General features: G+C 49.3%; 1 protein-coding gene across 2 annotated transcripts in view; it reads right to left on the bottom strand.

Moving 5' to 3' along the window:
* RBM19 (RNA binding motif protein 19) overlaps positions 1 to 23935 on the bottom strand; it is a 146698-nt gene that overhangs the window by 31011 nt on the left and 91752 nt on the right. For both annotated transcript variants that reach the window (XM_075320009.1, XM_075320010.1), the window contains 3 exons: positions 7582 to 7642; positions 3131 to 3210; positions 1519 to 1574 (listed from right to left, as the gene is read on the bottom strand). In XM_075320009.1, the coding sequence (XP_075176124.1) occupies positions 1519 to 1574; positions 3131 to 3210; positions 7582 to 7642 (197 nt within the window). The remainder of the gene's footprint in view (positions 1 to 1518; positions 1575 to 3130; positions 3211 to 7581; positions 7643 to 23935) is intronic.

Genomic DNA, 23935 nt, shown 5'->3' with positions numbered 1-23935 from the left:
CTCTCACAGTGCTGGCACTATGCCGTCACTGAGAGAAAGTAACTAATGTTAGCTACATGCATCATCACATGACCCTGTGCTACCATGGCAACCCCGGAAGTCGTGATCACACACGTGACTTCCGGTGGGGGCGGTGATAAGTAAAAGTAATGGCCGCGCGCATATACATCTCGCTGCCAGATTTTGACAGCGAGTTGTAAGGGGTTAAAAGTTGCGGGTGGAACTTGCAGGCACACATGTCAGCTGTTGAAATCAGCTGATATGTGCGCGGATCGCTGTGGCCTGCCCACGGGGTCCATGCACCTAGGATTTCACTGTATTGAGCGCCCTCGTTGGCTGCCGGCAGTGTTTTCTCTGGCTGGTCTCCCCAAGATCAGTGATTGTTTTGTCTTGAGGATCCAAGAGAGGTATGCCTGCTTCCAAGGCCACGATTGCAAGATGGATCCGGTCGACCATACCAGAGGCCTACAGGATCAGGAACAGATCCCCTCCAAAGGCAGTGAAGGTACATTCCACCCACACGGTGGGAGCGTCTTGGGCGATCAGGTGTCGGCCGCGCAGGTCTGCAGAGCCACCATGTGGTCTAGCCTGCATACTTTTGCAAGGTTTTACCAGGTGCACACCCAGGCTTCGGCGGACGCTTGCCTGGGGAGAAAGGTTTTGCAGGCGGCAGTCACACACCTCTGGGGGGGGGCATATATTCTGTGCTAGACACTCTCTCAGAGGGAGCTGTCTGTTCGTGCAGCGTTAGTTCGTTCCCACCCAGGGACTGCTTTTGGATGTCCCACGGTCCTGTGTCCAATGAAACGAGAGAGCAAGAGGGATTTTTTGTGTACTCACCGAAAAATCTCTTTCTCTGAGTTTTCATTGAGGGACACAGCTCCCACCCCGATTGTTTGGTTTCTACATTTTGCCTGCTTGTTAGGGTGGTTCCTGTTCCGGACCACTTATTGCCGGGCTACATGTTATCCGTTATTCACTTGACTTATGTATGGTTGTTCCGTTTCTCCTTCTACTGCTTGTACACTAAACTGGCATAGATCCGCCTCTGGCTCAGGGTGTACACTGCTAGGGAGGAGCTAACATTTTTTGTCTACTTAGTATCAGCCTCCTAGTGACAGCAGCACACACCCGCGGTCCTGTGTCCCCCAATGAAGACTCAGAGAAAGATTTTATGATGAGTACACAAAAAATCCCTCTTTTCATGGCACATACAGCTGGATAAGTGGATTGTATATATGAGTAGAATCGCAAGTGGAGTGTCATCTTACAAGATGCACACTCACAAAAAGGGTGAAGAATTAGTGCTGTTGTGCTATGTGACAGAATACATTTTTACAGAAGTCATGTTTTCATATTTCATCAGGTGGTGTGCATCAAGCATTTACACAAAACAGATGTCGATCCTCTATGTGCCCACAGAAAGCAAAAAAAGTTATCCTCATGTGTGACTTATTCTAGAATATAACCAATCCGAAGTGGCCAATTCACATAGCACGGCAAGGGATGCAGACTCACCTGATTGCTCGTTCTGACAGCTTCACTTCTATCTGGTGATCGTCAACAGTAGAGTGCTAGAAGAAGAAATCAAAACTTATTATTTTCACAACATGTATGAGACTGAGATTTGCATCAGCTAGTATCAAAGAACACCACTGGCACAATCAGTTATAAAGTAATCGGAAGTAGTGTATCTACCAGACAGGCCACTTGGCTACCATATTGCCTGTGGAGAGAGGACGACTCACTCCATGCTGTTACATGTTTCCAGTCACAGCATTTTCCGCAAGCATGGCTTCATTTAGTTCACAGCTAAAAGAATTATTCCCATCTAAACAAGGTATCAACTACCCACTGAATAGGCACTAACGTTATGATTGTTGGGGGGTACCCAAGTATGGGGCTCTGTTTAAACATCTGCACCCCCACTTCATTCTGTCTATAGGACTACCAGATATATTACAGTATCTGTTGCGTTTGAAATATATAATTTTCTACATAAGTTTCCTTGCTCGATGATTGAATGTAAAACTAAATAAATTAAATAAAAGCTGAAGTTTTATTTAAATACCTGATGAAAAAACTTTTTCAGAATACAGTGGAACCTTGGATTAAGAGTAACTTGGTTTGAGAGCGTTTTCCAAGACAAGAAAAACTTTTTTAAAAATTTGTAACTTGGTTTAAGAGCAATGCTTTGCAATATGAGCAAATATTCACCGTGCACACTTCCGGTTCTGTCCTTTCACCACGCTCTGACCCGCTGTGGAGGTAACTTTCTCTACATATGTACTGTATACAGTATACCATTGTACAGTATATATACTATATAGCATGTCTATCAATTTGCATTTGTGGATACAGTATTGTAATTTCTGCTAACCAGTTCAGCACATTGCTTATACTGTAATCTGCCTGGGCAGTATTCCTACCCCACATTTGGTTTAGTTCCGTAAAGTATTAAATAAATGTAGAAAGGAAGAAAAAGCTGAATGTCTGTAGACTGTGAGCCCTCACGGGCAGGGTCCTTATTCCTGTAACCTTGTACTGCTCATGATTATTGCGCTTATCTATGTATGCCCCTTCTCACCTGTAAAGTGCCATAAAATAAATGGCGCTATAATAATAAATAATAATGTCCAGATAGTGTATACAGCTCCCAACATTGTAGTCTGTATAATCTTAAGATAGTAAATACAGAGGGTTATTAACATATACAGGCATAATACCTCCTGCTGGTATGGTGCCAAATCCTGATGTACATTTCAGCACTGTGCCTTTGTTGAGGGCCCTAAAGTGTTGATGTAAGTGAGTTCTATACACCATCAGGAGCTTTATCTTTTTTAAAGTATTTAATACTGTATGGATGCAGAACAGAATGAGGACAGTTCAGCTTTCCTATTAGTCAAAAAGGCACAGAAAAGTTTGGTGCCAATTGCCTAACAGAAGCAAAAATACCCCAGATATATAGTTTTCAAAGTCAGGCGTATTCATAAGGAGGGGGAGAGCGCTCCCACTGCCTTCCTCGCAGGGACTGAGGGACTTCTGTTGTATGCGGACACATGGCAAGCAACTTATACAGAGAGAACAAAGACTCAACAAGTCTCATAGCCCTACAGTCTATAAAACATACCTGAAGCTGTCGTAGAGCTTTCTGTGCATGTTCTGGTTTCCGGTATTCTACAAATCCATAGCCCATAGACAGAAAGGCACCTAAAAGAAACATCATTTAATAATAGTTATATTTCTAGATATTTTGTTGGAACCATTTTGTTTGAAATGGAAAAATAAACCTTGGCACGCAAAGGAAAGTCACAGAATAACTTCGCACATTAATAGTAAGGCCTCATTCACGCTTGCGAATTGAAATACAAAGCTTGATATTTGGATTATTTTAGGTCTTCTTTATTTTAGGACTCTGTGCCAGTCATTGCACTGGTTGCCTATACATTATAGGATCCAATTTAAATTGCTTGTTCTCACCAACAAAGCTCTTCACAACATGGTACACCCTCTAACTCTCCATCCTCATCTCTGTCCAGCACCCTACTCGTTCTCTACGCTCTGCAAATGACTTTCGACTAACATCCACACTAATCTGAACCACCCACTCCAGGCTCCAAGACTTCTCCGAGCTGCACCAATCCTCTGGAACGCTCTACCCCAAGAATATCGGATGATCCACAACTTGCACAGCTTCACACACTCCTTAAAAACACATCTTTTTAAGGTGGCCTATCACCCTCCCTAATCAAAGTCAATTCATATATATCCCCTCCACTATTTCTTAGAACAATAATTCTCTCTCAAACTCCACTGTACCCAAAGCATTGTAAAGATTGGATAATGACTGATAAGTGCAACCATTATCTATTCCCCCCATTTTTCGGAGATGGCTGGATCGTCGTCATAAATAAGCACTTGAACCTTGTGTCACCCCCACCTCCCTCCATTGTAGATTGTAAGCTCTTACGAGCAGGGTTTTCTTTATTTTTGCTTTAATTATTGCATCTCTATGACCATTTCTTATGTTTGTTTGTCTATGAACCTCTGAATTGTAAAGTGCTGAAGAATATATTGGTGCTATAGAAATAAAGATTATGTCTTATTACGCACCCACTAGCTTTGCTTTTATTACAGTAAATTACTACTTATATTCTATACTGTTTTCCTACTTCTTTTCATTTGTTTTCCCAAGTATTTTCACTCATATTGCAGATACAAATAACGCAATGCTCACTCCTGTAAGCTGAGCACTAACATTGGGAGGGTGTGGGTTGTTTTATGTCTGTATTCTTGAAAAGGTGATTTAGACGAGCCCCTCCATATACTGAAAGACTGCAGGCAATCAGTGGCAGACTATTATACAGCGTGTCCACCCGTATCCTGTCCACTGCCATTAACTTGAGAACAGCGGCAGCTATAGGCATAGAAGTGGTGTCTACTGTGGTGTCTACTGTGGTGTCTACTGTGGTGTCTACTGTGCAGCCCATCTTTGCTGTAAGTAATACTTAATTTTTGATATTTTTATACTTAGTGTAGGGACCTACAAGCATGAGGTCCCGTGACGAGGGTTGTAGGCTTCAGTTTTTATGGCCATATATACCAACAAAAACCTCATTTTTTTGTACAGGTTACAGCCAGGCCCCTTTCTGTAGGGTCTTGCATTTTAGAGTTTCTGTCCCTGTATGATACACAGGTGGGGTACGGCTTGGTAGCCCGCCTGATCTAATAGTATGGGCGTCACCTAATAGGCTGCGGGTTTGTGACTGTGCATCTGCAAGTGTGAACAGCGCTCTATGCAAGCCATCAGTCTGCAGTTTTATCATCTAGCAATCGCCCCCTCAATTCCATGGAAGAGTGTGTGTGTGTGTGTGTGTGTGTGTGTGTGTTTGTGTGTGTTTGTGTGTTTGTGATTTGTGCCTCCTGCACCTGTGATGCCTCCACTTAGTGGGGGTTTAGCTGTATCCTGGTAGAGTATTAGTTTTTGGCCTGAGCGACGTACACACTGCAGCCCATCTTTGCTGTAAGTAATACTAGGTATAGTAAAGTAGCCATGCGATACGCAATGAAACCACCTAGAGCGCCACCTGGTGGAAAACAACGGAGTTAGCATTTTTATCTCGAAAACGGAACGAGATAGAGAAAAAAAAGTGAATTAAAAAATTGTATGGCATCATCAATTCAATACAAATCGACATCTTGCATACAGAAATGCTATGATTAGAACGTGTAAAACTCACAAGGCTGCTGACGTGAAGCGATACCTCATGGAGACCTTCCTACAAGTTATTGGGTATGGTGGCTGCGTGGAGTGGCGTCCATGCTCACCTGACCTGACCCCATTGGACTTCTTTCTGTGAGGTCACATCAAACAGCAGGTGTATGCGACCCCTCCACCAACATTGCAGGACCTACGACGACGTATCACAGATGCTCGTGAAAACGTGTCACCTACTATATTGCACAACGTGCAGCAAGATACAGTATGCTGTCCAGAGTCCAGATGTGCAGCATTGCAGCTGACGGTGGCCACTTTGAGCATCAAAGTTAAATGAGCGCCATATGCGTGACCAGCATTCAATGTTTTGGGGGGTCATGGGTTTCATATCATAGCATTTCGGTATGCAAGGTGTCAATTCGTATTGAATTGATGATGCCCTACAATTTTTTAATTCACTTTTTTCTCTCTCGTTTCGTTTTTGAGATAAAAATGCTAACTCCGTTGTTTTCCATCAGGTGGCGCTATAGGTTGTTTCATTGCGTAGCGCATGGCTACTTTACTATACCTAGACACCACTTCTATTCCTATAGCTGCCGCTGTTCTCACGTTAATGGCGGTGGACAGGATATGGGTGGACACACTGTATAATGTAATCAATACAGCCAATGTCACATGACCACTGGTTTGCAAGGGAAGAATGCACATTAAGAACAGTAGTGGACATGTGTGCACATATACGCTGGTCCTCAGACAGTGAGCACATGCCATAGGTTTCTCTGCATGCACATAGCAAGTAAACCAGAGCTGCTAATCAAGTGAAATACCAGTAGCCGGACCTGAGCATCAAGATGCTTGCCCATACACCGGGTGCCACAGCGCACTGCAAATAACGAATATGGAAAAATAAGATGTTCGGGATAATAGAGGAAGCTAAAGAGACTGTATTGGTCAGTGGTAGATCTCCTACAAGGCATTATGCTTAGTGTGTACTGTTAGCTTGGGCAGACAGACTCCCTTTAAGGAACAGTGTTTAGAAGATGGCCTAATTTGATTAAATGCTTGAAATCTCATCACTCAATGTGCAAATCAAAGAACCATTCATTTTCTGTGTAATAACTTTTAATTGCCGTCATAAGTAAAAACATTGTTATGTGACTCAGTGGCCCAATTAATGATAGCTTTCATGTCAGAATTCTGGTGTAAAAGTTTTGGAAACTCACAAAATGTATTAGCAACTTGGAATTGTGCCTAAAAGTTGTGACTTGACAGGTATCTTTCTCCCAGCTCCGATACAATAACCGCAGTTGAGGAGGAAGACCACGGGTTGTCTAAATTTATAACGAGCTGTAGCCTTCCATATTGGAGAAATCTCACTCCAGTATCGGACTGGAGTGAGATTTCTGGCATAGGACACGCCGCCCAACAGATTCTTCAGATTCATGAAGAGACAGGAAACTATGAATTAGGAGCCTCCTGACGAAGCGGAAGCGAAACGCGCGTCGAGGTGCTGGGCAGTGTGGTCTGACCCCTGGATTGCTTTACTCGCTGCTGTGCTAACCGTTCACCAATCTATGGGTGGCTATTTATACATAATAGCCCGTGTTTTTATCTATACTTTACCTTAAAGGTATATATCTACTCTTCTAGGATATGTAAATATACTGTCATCCCTGATGCCTATTGCTTACTATTGATGCTCAATAGCCCGGATTTTTGTCTACAATTTATCTTAAAGGTGTATATCTATTCTTATAGGACATGTAAATATACTGCCATCTGTGATATACTGGGTGTGTTAATTACGGGCCAGCCACCCCATTTTGATATTGCATTTGCACTTTATATTACTGAAGTGGTGTCTTGGTTAGCAGGCCTGATATGTGTGTTAATTCTCTATGTACCCAGTGGTCCAACATAACTGTGCAATAATCTCTTTTGTATTATCTATATTTATTATACCACACTGCACCAGTCTGTTTTTTGCATGTTTTTATGGGGTAGGGTGTTTTTAATCTGTGGATCTGTGGGTACCAGCACTTTATAAATAAATCTATTCTGTAATATTTATTGTAGTGGATATTTATATGATGAAATAAAAGCATTGAATATATATAATTCTTTTGATAATGACTCATCTTTATGCAAACTCAATTTTTTGGTTGTATGAATTAGGAGCGTCCGGCTCCAAATTAAGACTGGGGTGAACAACTCTGGTGTTGATGAATCAGTCCCACTATGTCCTAGTATAGAAGGGAGTACCGTGTGTATTATAACCATCTTTCTAGATCATACCTACTATCCAGTGCAGTTTATTACCCAGATTTTACACCACTGAACACACAAAAGAGTGAGATACAAACCTTGCTTATCTTTTTTCTTAGAAATGCTGCAGCTTTTCACCTCCCCAGCTTTTGAAAAGACCTGTGGAAAAGATAATATATTGTACACTTTAATATGGAGGTTCTTACTGGCCGCATAGGAAACTCATTGCCAGTCTGACATTTGAAACACATACAACATTACAACTTCATTGCAGTCACTTTCTTTCCAAAATGAGATTTTCCTATAAGCATTAGAGGGTTTTCCCCAACAACAAAGTTCATTTTAATCAATAGATCTTGGAAATATAATAAGTTTGGATGTGTTTAAAAAAGAGAATTTTGTTTACTTACCGTAAATTATTTTTCTTATAGTTCCGTATTGGGAGACCCAGACCATGGGTGTTTAGCTTCTGCCTCCGGAGGACACACAAAGTACTACACTTAAAAGTGTAGCTCCTCCCTCTGAGCTTATACACCCCCTGGTGAGCCAGTCCCAGCCAGTTTAGTGCAAAAGCTGAAGGAGAATAGCCACCCACAAGTAGAACAGAGCAAGAGCCGGAACAACCGGAGACTCTGTCCACGACAACAGCCGGTGATAACACGCGGAACAAGAAATTGCCAACAGGCAACAGGGAGGGAGCTGGGTCTCCCAATACGGAACTATAAGAAAAAGAATTTACGGTAAGTAAACAAAATTCTCTTTTTCTTTATCGTTCCTTTGGGAGACCCAGACCATGGGACGTTCCAAAGCAGTCCCTGGGTGGGAATAAACAGAGAAACTAAGAAGTAGGCAGAACCTAACTTCACAAATGGGCGACAGCCGCCTGAAGGATGCGTCTGCCCAAGCTCGCATCTGCCGAAGCATGAGCATGCACTTGGTAGTGCTTCGAGAAGGTATGCAGGCTAGTCCAAGTGGCAGCCTGACAGACTTGTTGAGCCGTAGCCTGGTGCCTAAAAGCCCAAGAGGCACCGACAGCTCTGGTCGAGTGTGCCTTGATCCCCGGCGGGGGAGGCACCTGAGTACTCTGGTAGGTGTCCGAAATGGTCGATCTAATCCAACGGGCTAAGGTCGGCTTAGAAGCAGGGAGGCCCTTGCGCCGACCTGTGGTTAGCACAAAAAGAGAGGTGCACCGCCTAAGAACAGCGGTGCGAGACACATAGATCCGGAGCGCCCGCACCAGATCCAGAGTATGCAACGACAGAAGGAAGGTAGGGTAATGTCCTGGTTAAGGTGGAAAGGAGAGACCACCTTAGGAGGAAAGTCCGGAGTCGGACGGAGAACCACCTTGTCTTGATGAAAAACTAAAAAAGGTGACTCCGAAGAGAGCGCAGCCAAATCAGAGACTCTCCTGAGGGAAGTTATGGCAACCAGAAAGGCCACCTTCTGAGAAAGACGATACAAAGAAACCTCCCTAAGAGGCTCAAAAGGGGGTTTCTGCAATACCGTGAGGACCAAGTTAAGGTCCCAGGGATCCAAGGGCCGCCGATAAGGCGGAATGATGTGAGACGCGCCTTGCATGAAGGTGCGGACCTGAGCCAGCCGAGCGAGACGCCGCTGGAATAGACCTGACAGAGCTGAGACTTGTCCCTTGAGAGAGTTGAGGGACAGTCCTAGCTGCAGACCAGACTGTAGAAAAGACAGAAGGGTCGGCAAGGAGAATGGCCAAGGAGGATGGTCTGTAGAGCGACACCAGGACAGGAAAATTTTCCAAGTCCTGTGATAGATCTTAGCGGAGGAAGACTTACGGGCCCGAGTCATAGTGGAGATTACTTCAGGAGGAATACCAGAAGCCGTCAAAATCCAGGACTCAAGAGCCACGCCGTCAATTTGAGAGCCGCAGAATTCGGGCGGAAAAACGGACCTTGCGAGAGTAGGTCTGGACGGTCCGGGAGATGCCACGGCATCTCTATGGACAGATGGAGCAGGTCCGGATACCAAGCTCGCCTGGGCCAGTCCGGTGCAATGAGGATGACTCGACGGCCCTCCATTCTGACCTTGCGCAGGACTCTGGGCAAGAGAGCTAGAGGGGGAAACACGTAGGACAGACGAAACTGGGACCAGTCTTGAACCAGAGCATCCGCGGCGAAGGCCTGAGGATCGTGGGAGCGAGCCACGTAAACAGGAACTTTGTTGTTGTGACGGGATGCCATTAGGTCCACATCCGGAGTGCCCCATTTGCGGCAGATTGACTGAAACACTGCCGGGTGCAGGGACCACTCGCCACCGTCCACGCTTTGACGGCTGAGATAATCTGCCTCCCAGTTTTCCACGCCTGGGATGTGGACTGCGGATATGGTGGACTTGGAGTCCTCCGCCCATTGAAGGATGCGTTGTACCTCCATCATTGCCAGGCGGCTGCGTGTCCCGCCTTAGTGATTGATGTAGGCAACCGCTGTCGCGTTGTCTGACTGGACTCGAATGTGCCTGCCCGCCAACAGGTGGTGAAAAGCTAGGAGAGCTAGAAGCACGGCTCTGGTCTCCAGCACATTGATTGAAAGGGCTGACTCGGACGGAGTCCAAGTGCCCTGCGCTCTGTGGTGGAGACATACCGCTCCCCAGACGGATAGACTGGCATCCGTGGTGAGAATCACCCAGGACGGGGCCAGGAAGGAGCGCCCTTGGGACAGGGAGAGGGGCCGAAGCCACCACTGAAGAGAGCTCCTGGTCCGTGGCGACAGAGCCACTAACCTGTGTAAGGAGGAAGGCCGCTTGTCCCAACAGCGGAGAATGTCCAGCTGCAGGGGGCGCAGCTGGAACTGGGCAAAGGTAACAGCCTCCATGGACGCCACCATTTGACCCAGCACCTGCATCAGACGCCTGAGGGTATAATGGCGGGGCCTCAGCAGAGAGCGCACCGCTAGCTGGAGTGACTGCTGTTTGACTAAGGGCAACTTCACAAGTGCCGGCAAAGTCTCGAACTGCATCCCTAGGTACGTGAGACTCTGGGTCGGAGTCAGAGTGGATTTGGGAAGATTGACAAGCCACCCGAATTGGGCTAGAGTGGCGAGAGTGAGCGAGACACTCCGCTGACAGTCTGCGCTGGATGAAGCCTTGACTAGAAGGTCATCCAGGTAAGGAATCACTGCCAACCCCTGGAGGTGCAGAACCGCAATCACTGCTGCAATGACCTTGGTAAATACCCGAGGGGCCGTGCCTAACCCGAAGGGGAGAGCCACGAATTGGAAATGATCTTCTCCTATTGCAAAACGTAGCCAACGCTGGTGTGAAACTGCAATTGGCACATGCAGATAGGCATCTCTGATGTCGATGGACGCCAGGAAATCCCCTTGGGTCATTGAGGCAATGACTGATCGCAGAGACTCCATGCGAAAGTGCCGCACCTGAACATGCTTGTTAAGAAGCTTGAGATCCAGGATGGGCCGGAAGGTACCGTCCTTTTTGGGAACTAGGAAGAGATTTGAGTAGAAACCTCTGAACCGTTCCCGGGCGGGAACTGGTACAATTACTCCGTTGGCCTGCAAGGCTGCCACGGCCTGTGAGAAGGCGGCGGCCTTGGAGCAAGGGGGAGGTGAGAGAAAAAAATCTGTTTGGCGGGCTGGAAGAAAATTCTATCCTGTAGCCTTTGGAGATGATATCTCTCACCCACTGATCGGAGACGTGTTGAAACCAAGCGTCGCCAAAGTGGGAGAGCCTGCCACCGACTAAGGACGTTGCCGGAGCGGGCAGAGAGTCACGAGGAGGCTGCCTTAGTGGCAGCACCTCCTGCGGTCTTCTGTGGACGCGCTTTTGGGCGCCAGTTGGATTTCTGGTCCTTAGCTGAGTTAGCGGACGAGGCGGAGGGCTTAGAGGACGACCAGTTGGAGGAACGAAAGGAGCGAAACCTCGACTGATTCCTACCCTGGGCAGGTTTCCTGGTTTTGGTTTGTGGCATGGAAGTATTCTTCACGCCAGTAGCTTCTTTAATAATTTCATCCAGCTGTTCTCCAAACAGCCGGGACCCAGCAAAAGGGAGCCCAGCAAGGTACTTCTTAGAAGAAGCATCTGCCTTCCACTCTCGAAGCCACAAGATCCTGCGGATAACGAGGGAATTAGCCGAAGCCACCGCAGTGCGGTGAGAAGCCTCCAGCATGGCAGACATGGCATAAGATGAAAAAGCTGAAGCTTGAGAAGTTAAGGCAACCATCTCGGGCATAGATTCCCTGGTGAGGGAATGCATCTCCTCTAGAGAAGCAGAGATGGTTTTGAGAGCCCACACTGCTGCAAAAGTTGGGGGAAACGCGGCCCCCGCCGCTTCATACACGGATTTGGCCAGAAGGTCAATCTGACGGTCAGTGTAATCCTTAAGGGAGGAGCCATCAGCCACCGACACAACGGTCCGGGCTGAGAGCCTAGACACCGGAGGGTCCACCTTTGGGGAATGAGCCCACTCCTTGACCACCTCAGGTGGAAAGGGGAAACGGTCATCAGAACCACGCTTTGGGAAGCTTTTGTCAGGACAGGCCCTGGGTTTGGTCACAGCGGCCTGAAAACTGGAGTGGTTAAAGAACACACTCTTTACTCTCTTAGGCGAGGTAAACTGGTGCTTTTCTGCCAGAGAGGGTTACTCCACTGATACTGGCGGATTGAGATCCAGTACAGAATTAATGGAAGCAATCAAGTCACTAAGATCTGAGTCACCCTCGGAAAGATCAATGGGGTACATGGAGTTAGCCTCCGAGCCCCCTGTAAAGGCATCCTCCTCATCTTGCGAGTCAGCTCTTCAATCAGAGCCACGGGATGAGGAAGGAGAGGAAACCCTGCGTCTCCTCTTAGGAGGACGGGGTCTGCGCCCTGATGATGAATCCTCTGTGAGCTCCGGTGGACGGAGGTCAGAAGATAGAGATCCTAAGGGACCCTTAGCAGTAGAGGCACCCTGTGAAGGGGGCTGATGCATATTCATCAAAGTCCTAGACAGAAGTCCCATGGACTCAGCAAAAGACTGGGAGATAGACCTAGAAAAGGATTCTACCCAAGCCGGGGGGTTCAGCCACAGGTGCAGGAGCAGCCTGAGAGACCACTGGGGGTGAGACTCCAGGCTGTGGCACCGCCAAGTTAGAGCAGACATCACAATGTGGATAGGTGCTCGGTTCAGGCAGCAGGAGCTTACATGCAGCGCATACAGTATAAAGCTTTGGAGCCTTGCTCCTCGTGTGAGACATACTGCTGGAGTGGGGACTCTACAAAGAGAATGAACCCCAGAAAGTATATACAGAGGTCCACAACCAGAGACCGGTTGTGGCTTACCAGACCGCTGGAAGCGGTGTTGTGTGCCCTCCAGATCCCGAAGCCCGGACCCCCAATGCACAGCACCTCAGCAGGGATGCAGAGTGCAGGCCAGCGCAGAGTGAACCCTGTCTGAGAAAATGGCCGCCGGAGCGAAGAGAGGGGGCGGGACTTGGGGCGTTCCTGGAGGAGAGCGGGATCTGGAGGGCCATAGAGACCTACAGGGGAGGAGACACGCACAGCAGTGGGGAGTGTCCCTCCCCTGTGCAGAACGGCCGCCGGGAGGAGCCGAGCCTGTCCCTCTGCATAAGTGACATGCGAGGGCAGTGAACAGAAACTAGGCCTCCGGCAAAGCCGGGGCCTAAATTTGAGCGGCGAGGCCGACGCGCAGGCACCATCAGCGCGGTTCTCGGGCGACAGCTAGAGAACCCGCCGGAAATGCCAATAAATACAGTAAGCACACTCTCCCCAAACAATAAAGCACAGGGACCCCCAATATATAAAAACGTCTCAGGTACTTAGCTGCTGAGACGCAAGGCCAGGTCCCTGTGGATGAGTGCTCCGGTCCAGCAGGGTCCTGAAGGGCTGCGGATGGAGACCGGTCTCCTGCCAGGCATGGAGACCGCGCTGGCTCCCACTTCAAGCCAGAGCCCAGGAGGGATGGTGAAGGAGCACGGCATGTAAGGCTCCAGCCTTGGAAATCAACCTTACAACACCACCGACACAGTGGGGTGAGAAGGGACATGCCGGGGGTCCAGACGTGGACCCGCACTTCTTCAATCTCATTCCAAAAAGGAAAAAATCATATGAGAATGCATGTGTGGATGTATGCCTCCTGAACACAAAGTGATAAACTGGCTGGGACTGGCTCACCAGGGGGTGTATAAGCTCAGAGGGAGGAGCTACACTTGTAAGTGTAGTACTTTGTGTGTCCTCCGGAGGCAGAAGCTAAACACCCATGGTCTGGGTCTCCCAAAGGAACGATAAAGAAAAACATTTTCCTATCTTAATCTTATATATCTGCACCTGCTATGTACTGTGTAATGGCTGTGTCTGACCGTGCAGGGACACGGTCTGATCATACCACATCTCCTGGGCAGTGGAGGATGTAAAAAGGTATACAAACATTACAGCATGGGATCGCAAATTATTTCTTCTTTGAGGTAAACACCTTTTTAAAAAACTGGCAGGGAAATGGTTTACCTTACAAAAATATTCAGCAGTGATCCCATGCTGTCCGATTCATATACCGTATTTTTCGGACTATAAGACGCACCGGACTATAATACGCACCCTGGTTTTAGAGAAGGAAAATAGGAAAGAAGGGAATTTTGTTTACTTACCGTAAATTCCTTTTCTTCTAGCTCCAATTGGGAGACCCAGACAATTGGGTGTATAGCTACTGCCTCCGGAGGCCACACAAAGTATTACACTTAAAAGTGTAAGGCCCCTCCCCTTCTGGCTATACACCCTCCCGTGGGATCACGGGCTCCTCAGTTTTAGTGCAAAAGCAAGAAGGAGGAAAGCCAATAACAGGTTTAAAGACAAATTCAATCCGAAGAACATCGGAGAACTGAAACCATTCAACATGAACAACATGTGTACCCGAAAAAAACAAAAATCCCTAAGAAAACAGGGCGGGTGCTGGGTCTCCCAATTGGAGCTAGAAGAAAAGGAATTTACGGTAAGTAAACAAAATTCCCTTCTTCTTTGTCGCTCCTAATTGGGAGACCCAGACAATTGGGACGTCCAAAAGCAGTCCCTGGGTGGGTAAAAGAACACCTCGTGATAGGGCCGTCAAACAGCCCTGTACTACAGGTGGGCAACCGCCGCCTGAAGGACTTGTCTACCTAGGCTGGCGTCCGCCGAAGCGTAGGTATGCACCTGATAATGCTTGGTAAAGGTGTGGAGACTCGACCAGGTAGCCGCCTGGCACACCTGCTGAGCCGTAGCCTGGTGCCGTAATGCCCAGGACGCACCCACGGCTCTGGTAGAATGGGCCTTCAGCCCTGAAGGAACCGGAAGCCCCGCAGAACGGTAGGTTTCAAGAATTGGTTCCTTGATCCACCGAGCCAGGGTGGATTTGGAAGCTTGCGACCCTTTACGCTGACCAGCGACAAGGACAAAGAGTGCATCCGAGCGGCGTAAGGGCGCCGTGCGGGAAATGTAGATTCTGAGTGCTCTGACCAGATCCAACAAATGCAAACCTTTCTCAAATTGATGAACTGGATGAGGACACAAGGAAGGTAATGTGACATCCTGATTGAGATGAAAGGGTGATACCACCTTAGGGAGAAACTCAGGAACCGGACGTAGAACCACCTTGTCCTGGTGAAACACCAGGAAGGGAGATTTGCATGAGAGCGCCGCTAGCTCGGACACTCTCCGAAAAGACGTGACCGCTACTAGAAAAGCCACTTTCTGTGAAAGACGAGAAAGGGAAACATCCTTCATAGGCTCGAAAGGCGGCTTCTGGAGAGCAATTAGAACCTTGTTCAGATCCCAGGGCTCTAACGGCCGCTTGTAAGGAGGGACGATATGACAAACTCCTTGCAGGAACGTGCGTACCTGAGTAAGTCGTGCTAGGCGTTTCTGAAAAAATACAGATAGCGCTGAGACTTGTTTTTTAAGGGAGCTGAGCGACAAACCTTTTTCCAACCCGGATTGCAGGAAGGAAAGAAAAGTAGGCAATGCAAAAGGCCAGGGAGAAACTCCCTGAGCAGCGCACCAAGATAAGAATATCTTCCACGTCCTGTGGTAGATCTTGGCGGAGGATGGTTTTCTAGCCTGTCTCATGGTGGTAATAACCTTTCGAGATAATCCTGAAGACGCTAGGATCCAGGACTCAATGGCCACACAGTCAGGTTCAGGGCAGCAGAATTCAGGTGGAAAAACGGCCCTTGAGATAGCAAGTCTGGTCGTTCTGGTAGTGCCCATGGTTGGCCTACCGTGAGGTGCCACAGATCTGGGTACCACGATCTCCTCGGCCAGTCTGGAGCGACGAGGATGGCGCGACGGCAGTCGGCCCTGATCTTGCGCAGCACTCTGGGTAACAATGCCAGAGGTGGGAACACGTAAGGTAGCCGGAATTGCGACCAATCTTGAACTAAGGCGTCTGCCGCCAGAGCTTGGTGATCGTGAGACCGTGCCATGAAAGCCGGGACCTTGTTGTTGTGCCGTGACGCCATCAGGTCGACGTCCGGCATCCCCCAGCGGCGACAGATCTCCTGAAACACGTCCGGGTGAAGGGACCATTCCCCTGCGTCCATACCCTGGCGACTGAGGAAGTCTGCTTCCCAGTTTTCCACGCCTGGGATGTGAACTGCGGATATGGTGGAAGCCGTGTCTTCCACCCACGTTAGAATCCGTCGGACTTCCTGGAAGGCTTGCCGACTGCGTGTTCCACCTTGGTGGTTGATGTACGCTACCGCTGTGGAGTTGTCCGACTGAATTCGGATCTGCTTGCCTTCCAGCCACTGCTGGAAGGCTTGTAGGGCAAGATACACTGCTCTGATTTCTAGCACATTGATCTGAAGGGTGGACTCTTCCTGAGTCCACGTCCCTTGAGCCCTGTGGTGGAGAAACACTGCTCCCCACCCTGACAGACTCGCGTCTGTCGTGACTACCTCCCAGGATGGGGGTAGAAAGGACTTTCCTTTCGACAAAGCGGTGGGAAGAAGCCACCACCGAAGAGATTCCTTGGTCGCCTGAGAAAGGGAGACGTCTCTGTCGAGGGACGTCGACTTCCCGTCCCATTGGCGGAGAATGTCCCATTGTAGTGGACGCAGATGAAACTGCGCGAAAGGGACTGCTTCCATTGCTGCTACCATTTTCCCTAGGAAGTGCATGAGGCGTCTCAAGGGGTGAGACTGGCCTTGAAGGAGAGATTGCACCCCTGTCTGTAGTGAACGCTGTTTGTCCAGCGGAAGCTTCACTATCGCTGAGAGAGTATGAAACTCCATGCCAAGATATGTTAGCGACTGGGTCGGAGTTAGATTTGACTTTGAAAAGTTGATGATCCACCCGAAACTCTGAAGAGTCTCCAGCGCAACGTTCAGGCTGTGTTGGCATGCTTCTTGAGAGGGTGCCTTGACAAGTAGATCGTCCAAATACGGGATCACAGAGTGACCCTGAGAGTGCAGGACTGCTACTACTGCTGCCATGACCTTGGTGAAGACACGTGGGGCTGTCGCCAGCCCGAAAGGCAGAGCTACGAACTGAAGGTGTTCGTCTCCTATAACAAAGCGTAGAAAACGCTGGTGCTCTGGAGCAATCAGCACGTGGAGATAAGCATCCTTGATGTCTATAGATGCTAGGAAATCTCCCTGGGACATTGAGGCGATGACGGAGCGAAGGGATTCCATTCGGAACCGCCTGGTTTTTACGTGCTTGTTGAGCAGTTTTAGATCCAGAACGGGACGGAATGACCCGTCCTTTTTTGGCACCACAAACAAGTTGGAGTAAAAACCGTGACCTTGTTCCTGAAGATTAACGGGGGTCACCACTCCCTCCGCTTTTAGAGTGGACACCGCTAGCCGCAGAGCATCGGCTCGGTCGGGAGGTGGAGAAGTTCTGAAGAAGCGAGTTGGAGGACGAGAGCTGAACTCTATCCTGTACCCGTGAGACAGAATGTCTCTCACCCAACGGTCTGTGACCTGTGGCAGCCAAATGTCGCCAAAGCGGGAGAGCCTGCCACCGACCGAGGATGCGGAGAGAGGAGGCCGAAAGTCATGAGGAATTCGCCTTGGTAGCGGGTCTTCCGGCTGTCTTTTTTGGGCGTGACTGAGTCCGCCAAGAATCTGAGCTCCTCTGATCCTTTTGAGTCCTTTTGGACGAGGAGAATTGGGACCTGCCTGAGCCTCGAAAGGACCGAAACCCCGACTGTCCTCTCCTCTGTTGGGGTTTATTTTGTCTGGGTTGAGGTAAAGATGAATCTTTACCCTTGGAGTGTTTAATGATTTCATCTAAGCGCTCCCCAAACAGTCGGTCACGAGAAAATGGCAAACTGGTTAAACACTTTTTGGAAGCAGAATCTGCCTTCCATTCTCTTAACCACAAGGCTCTGCGTAAAACTACGGAGTTGGCGGACGCCACTGCCGTACGGCTCGTAGAGTCTAGGACAGCATTAATCGCGTAAGACGCAAATGCAGACATTTGAGAGGTTAAGGGTGCCACCTGCGGAGCAGATGTACGTGTGACCGTGTCAATCTGTGCAAGACCAGCTGAAATAGCTTGGAGTGCCCATACGGCTGCGAATGCTGGAGCAAACGACGCGCCGATAGCTTCATAGATGGATTTCAACCAGAGCTCCATCTGCCTGTCAGTGGCATCTTTAAGTGCCGCCCCATCTTCCAATGCAACTAAGGATCTAGCTGCAAGCCTGGAGATTGGGGGATCCACCTTGGGACACTGGGTCCAGCCCTTGACCACGTCCGGGGGAAAAGGATAACGTGTATCCTTAAGCCGTTTGGAAAAACGCTTATCCGGATAAGCGTGGTGTTTCTGGATTGCCTCTCTAAAGTCAGAGTAGTCCAGAAATACACTTAATTTACGCTTGGGATACCTGAAATGGAATTTCTCCTGCTGTGAAGCTGTCTCCTCCACAGGAGGAGCAGGGGGAGAAATGTCCAACATTTTATTGATGGACGCTATAAGATCATTCACTATGGCGTCACCATCTGGTGTATTCAAATTGAGAGCGGTCTCAGGATCAGAATCCTGATCAGCTATCTCCGCCTCATCATACAGAGAATCCTCCTGCTGGGACCCTGACCAGTGTGATGAAGTCGAGGGCCGCTCATAGCGAGCTCGTTTAGGCTGTCTGGGACTGTCGTCCGTGTCAGAGCCATCACCCTGGGATGCCGGAGACACCCCCGGATCCCGGAGCTGTTCCGACTGAGGGGGACCAGGGAGCAATGAGTTAACAGTGTCCATGGCCTGAGTTACTGGTCTAGACTGCAATGTTTCAAGAATTTTAGTCATAGTCACAGACAATCTGTCAGCAAAGACTGCAAACTCCGTCCCTGTCACCTGGACAGTATTCACAGGAGGTTCTGCCTTGGTCACCTCCAGCAGAGGCCCCGGCCGAGCAAGTGCCACAGGGGCCGAGCACTGCACACAGTGGGGGTCAGTGGAACCTGCCGGTAGAACAGCCCCACAAGCGGTACAAGCAGCATAAAAAGCCTGTGCCTTGGCACCTTTGCTTTTTGCGGTCGACATGCTGTTGTGTCCTCTGAGAATCTAGGAGGGTATATAGCAGAGGATCCCCAGCGACCGTACAGTGCAATGTAAAGCTGCGAGCATAAAATACAATATACACTTCGGCACCAGTGGGGGTCAGCCCTTGAGGGCAGCTTACCGCCCGCTGAAAAGCGGGTGTGTGGGCACCAGAATCCCGTGTCTGGGACTCCCAGTCTCCTCTCTCCAGCTCAGACTGCACACAGGAATGGCTGCCGGCGTCCTGTGAAGAGGGGTGGACCGTGGGCGTGCCTCAAACAAAGTGCGGGAAACTGGCGTCCCACTGTGCCCAGTGTGAGGGCTGGAGTATGCAAAGCAGACTCCAGCCCTCTGCGCTGACGTTCTGTACAGCGTCCCGCCCTTCCCCTGACTGGCAGGCCTGGGGGCGGGAACGAAACGAAACTAGGCCGCAAAAGCCGGGGACTCGAGTAATAAGCGCGGCCGTGATATATGCATGGCCAGCGCGGAAGTCCCCGGCGCACCACAAGTCCCAGCCGCGCCGCAGCGAAAAAACTGACAACAGCGGCCGCGCGGCAGTTTCAAATACATGTCCCCTCTCAGCAAAGCTGTAGATAGGAATGGCACCAGCGCGCAGCGCTGTTGTCCCCGGCGCACTAACACACCCAGCAACGCTGCGGTGTGCGCGCGATATGTACGGGGACACAGAGTACCTTGACGTAGCAGGGCCTGTCCCTGACGATACTCAGCTCCATTCCAGCAGATTCTCCAGGGGCTGTGGATGGAGCACGGTCTCAGTGCCTGGAGACCGGAAAAATCCCACTTCACCCAGAGCCCTAAGGGGGATGGGGAAGGATGCAGCATGTGGGCTCCAGCCTCCGTACCCGCAATGGGTACCTCAACCTTAACAAACACCGCCGACAAAAGTGGGGTGAGAAGGGAGCATGCTGGGGGCCCTAGTATGGGCCCTCTTTTCTTCCATCCGACATAGTCAGCAGCTGCTGCTGACTAAACAGTGGAGCTATGCGTGTATGTGTGCCTCCTTCGCACAAAGCATGAAAACTGAGGAGCCCGTGATCCCACGGGAGGGTGTATAGCCAGAAGGGGAGGGGCCTTACACTTTTAAGTGTAATACTTTGTGTGGCCTCCGGAGGCAGTAGCTATACACCCAATTGTCTGGGTCTCCCAATTAGGAGCGACAAAGAAATAAAATATTAAGCAAAAAATGTGGTCATGACACACTTATGGGGTGAGGATCTGCTGCTGACACTGTTATAGGGGTAATGTCCCCAAATTCTCTACTAAGGTACCCCAGCCTGGTAATGATCCTCCTGCCTTGTACATACAGTATATGTCCCTCATACTGGTATAGCCCCCATCCTGCTATATATCCCATCCTGGCATATGGCCCCATCCTGCTCATATACCCCCATCCTGCTCATAATAAACCCCCACCCCGCTATATACCCCCATCCTAGTGTATGGCCGCATCCTGTGGCACATTAAAAAAAAAAAAAAAAATGTTGATACTCACCTTAGGTCACTCCCTGCAGCATCGCTCCTCCTACCATCTGTGTCAGCAGCAGCGCCACTGAGTGGAGCCGGCCACGATCCCTGCAGCATCGCAGTGAATACATCCGCACATGATCACTCCAGGCTGTAGTTGCCAGGGGTGATCATGCGGTCCGGCTATTTACTATGTGCGCACCCCCCACCCATCATCCCACCCACCTGTCAGCGCCAGCTTCAGAGCTGAGAGATGATGGGCGTGCATATTAAATGAGCGGGTCCACGTGGTCACAGCAGGCTGCTACAGCCTGCTCGTGCCGCCGATGACCCGCTCCACCGCAGCACCCTCATTCCCTGCAGCCCTACATTCAGACTATAAGATGCACCACCCACTTTCCCCCAACATTTGGGGGGAAAAAAGTGCATCTTATAATTCGAAAAATACGGTACTCTCTTTTAGGCTATGTTCACACACTGCATCTTTTCGTAACCACAAAGATGCAGCGTTTTGGCCCCAAAAAAAACGTACCCATGGCAAAAACGCATGCATATTTTATGCGTTTTGCCCAATGCGTTTTTTTAAGTCAAATCTATTGTCTGGAGGGCTCAAAAACGCTGGAAAAACGCTACAAGAATTGACATGCTGCATCTTCAAAAATGCAGCCAAGATGCAGACAAAAAATGATGCACAGCGTGGACAGCAAAATAGAAATCCCAGACTTTGCTGCATGCATTAAGGCTATGTGCGTACAGTGCGTTTTTGCACGTTTTTTGGGTGCTTTTTTGGGCTCAAACCTGCATGACTTTGCTTCCCTAGCAAAACCTATGAGTTTTCATTTTTGCTGTCCGCACACAATTTTTTTTTGCTGTTTTTGAGCTACAAAAAAAATGGACGTCAATTCTTTCCTGCGTGTTACTACATTTTTCACCCATGCAATGCATTGGAAAAATGCAGCAAAACGCAGAGATCAAAAACACAATCAAAAACGCACCGAAACACGTCAAAAACGCATGCATTTTTGCCGCGGTTGCAAAAAACGCAGCGTCAAAAAAACGCAGTGTGCGCACATAGCCTTAAATGCATTTTGGGACCTCATAAATGCACCAAAAACGCAGTAAAAGATGCAGTGTGTGAACATAGCCTTATGTTCTCCCTGGCCTCGGAGATGTGGTATGATCAGCCCCATGTCCCTGTACGGTCAGACACGGCCATTACACAGTACATAGCAGGGGCACATACAAGATTATCTCAGCACAGGAACATTTTTTAAAAACACATCTAATTGTGAAACTTATTATAATTCCAAGATCTATTGATTAAAATCAACTTAAAAAAAGGGAATTTTGTTTACTTACCGTAAATTCCTTTTCTTCTAGCTCCTATTGGGAGACCCAGACAATTGGGGTGTATAGCTTCTGCCTCTGGAGGCCACACAAAGTATTACACTTTAAAAAGTGTAACCCCTCCCCTCTGCCTATACACCCTCCCGTGCATCACGGGCTCCTCAGTTTTGGTGCAAAAGCAGGAAGGAGAAAACTTATAAATTGGTCTAGGGTAAATTCAATCCGAAGGATGTTCGGAGAACTGAAGACCATGAACCATAAGAACAATTCAACATGAACAACATGTGTACACAAAAGAACAACCAGCCCGAAGGGCACAGGGGCGGGTGCTGGGTCTCCCAATAGGAGCTAGAAGAAAAGGAATTTACGGTAAGTAAACAAAATTCCCTTTTTCTTTGTCGCTCCATTGGGAGACCCAGACAATTGGGACGCCCAAGAGCAGTCCCTGGGTGGGTAAAAGAATACCTCAATCGAAAGAGCCGAAAAAACGGCCCCCTCTTACAGGTGGGCAACCGCCGCCTGAAGGACTTGCCTACCTAGACTGGCGTCAGCCGACGCATAGGTATGCACTTGATAGTGCTTCGTGAAAGTGTGCAGACTAGACCACGTAGCTGCCTGAAACACCTGCTGAGCCGTCGCCCGGTGCCGCAAAGTCCAGGACGCACCTACAGCTCTGGTAGAATGGGCTTTCAACCCTGAAGGAAGTGGAAGCCCAGAAGAACGGTAGGCCTCGAGAATTGGTTCCTTGATCCACCGAGCCAAGATTGACTTGGAGGCCTGAGAGCCCTTACGCTGGCCAGCGACAAGGACAAAGAGCGCATCTGAATGACACGTAGAACCGGAGTGCTCTCACTAGATCCAAAGAGTGCAAATCCTTTTCACACTGGTGAATTGGATTAGGGCAAAAGGAAGGCAAGGAGATATCCTGATTTAGATGAAAAGGGGATACCACCTTAGGGAGAAATTCCGGGACCGGACGGAGAACCACCTTATCCTGGTGAAAAACCAGGAAGGGAGCTTTGCATGAAAGCGCTGCAAGCTCAGACACTCTCCGAAGAGACGTGACTGCCACTAGGAAGGCCACCTTCTGCGAAAGACGGGAGAAAGAGACATCCCGCAGAGGCTCAAAAGGCGGCTTTTGAAGAGCCGTCAGGACCCTGTTAAGGTCCCAAGGTTCCAACGGACGTTTATAAGGTGGAACTATGTGGCAGACCCCCTGCAGGAACGTGCGGACCTACGGAAGCCTGGCTAGACGCTTTTGAAAAAACACGGAGAGCGCTGACACTTGGCCCTTGATAGAGCCGAGGGACAAACCCTTGTCCACTCCAGATTGAAGGAATGAAAGGAATGTGGGTAAGGCAAACGGCCATGGAGAAAAACCGTTAGCAGTGCACCAGGACAGGAAGATTTGCCAAGACCTATAATAGATCTTGGCGGACGTTGGCTTCCTGCCCTGTCTCATGGTGGCAATGACATCCTGAGATAACCCTGAAGACGCTAGGAGCCAGGACTCAATGGCCACACAGTCAGGTTGAGGGCCACAGAATTCAGATGGAAAAACGGACCTTGTGACAGCAAGTCTGGGCGGTCTGGAAGTGTCCACGGTTGACCCACCGTGAGATGCCACAGATCCGGATACCACGACCGCCTCGGCCAGTCTGGAGCGACGAGAATGGCGCGACGGCAGTCGGACCTGATCTTGCGTAGTACTCTGGGCAGCATTGCCAGTGGGGGAAACACATACGGCAGTCGGAACTGCGACCAATCCTGCACTAACGCGTCCGCCGCCAGAGCTCTGTGATCCTGAGACCGTGCCATGAAGGCCGGGACCTTGTTGTTGTGCCGTGACGCCATGAGATCGACGTCCGGTGTTCCCCAGCGGCGACAGATCTCTCGAAACACGTCTGGGTGAAGAGACCATTCCCCCGCGTCCATGCCCTGACTGAGAAAATCTGCTTCCCAGTTTTCTACGCCCGGGATGTGAACTGCGGAAATGGTGGAGCCTGTGTCTTCCACCCACTGCAGAATCCGCCGGACTTCCTGGAAGGCCAGACGACTGCGAGTGCCGCCTTGGTGATTGATGTAGGCGACGGCAGTGGTGTTGTCCGACTGGATTCGGAT

This window comes from Anomaloglossus baeobatrachus, chromosome 1 (genome assembly GCF_048569485.1).
Source record: "Anomaloglossus baeobatrachus isolate aAnoBae1 chromosome 1, aAnoBae1.hap1, whole genome shotgun sequence".
Lineage (NCBI taxonomy): Eukaryota > Metazoa > Chordata > Amphibia > Anura > Aromobatidae > Anomaloglossus > Anomaloglossus baeobatrachus.
The sequence above is the reverse complement of the archived record's forward strand: the minus strand, read 5'-3'. Positions and strand labels throughout refer to the sequence as shown.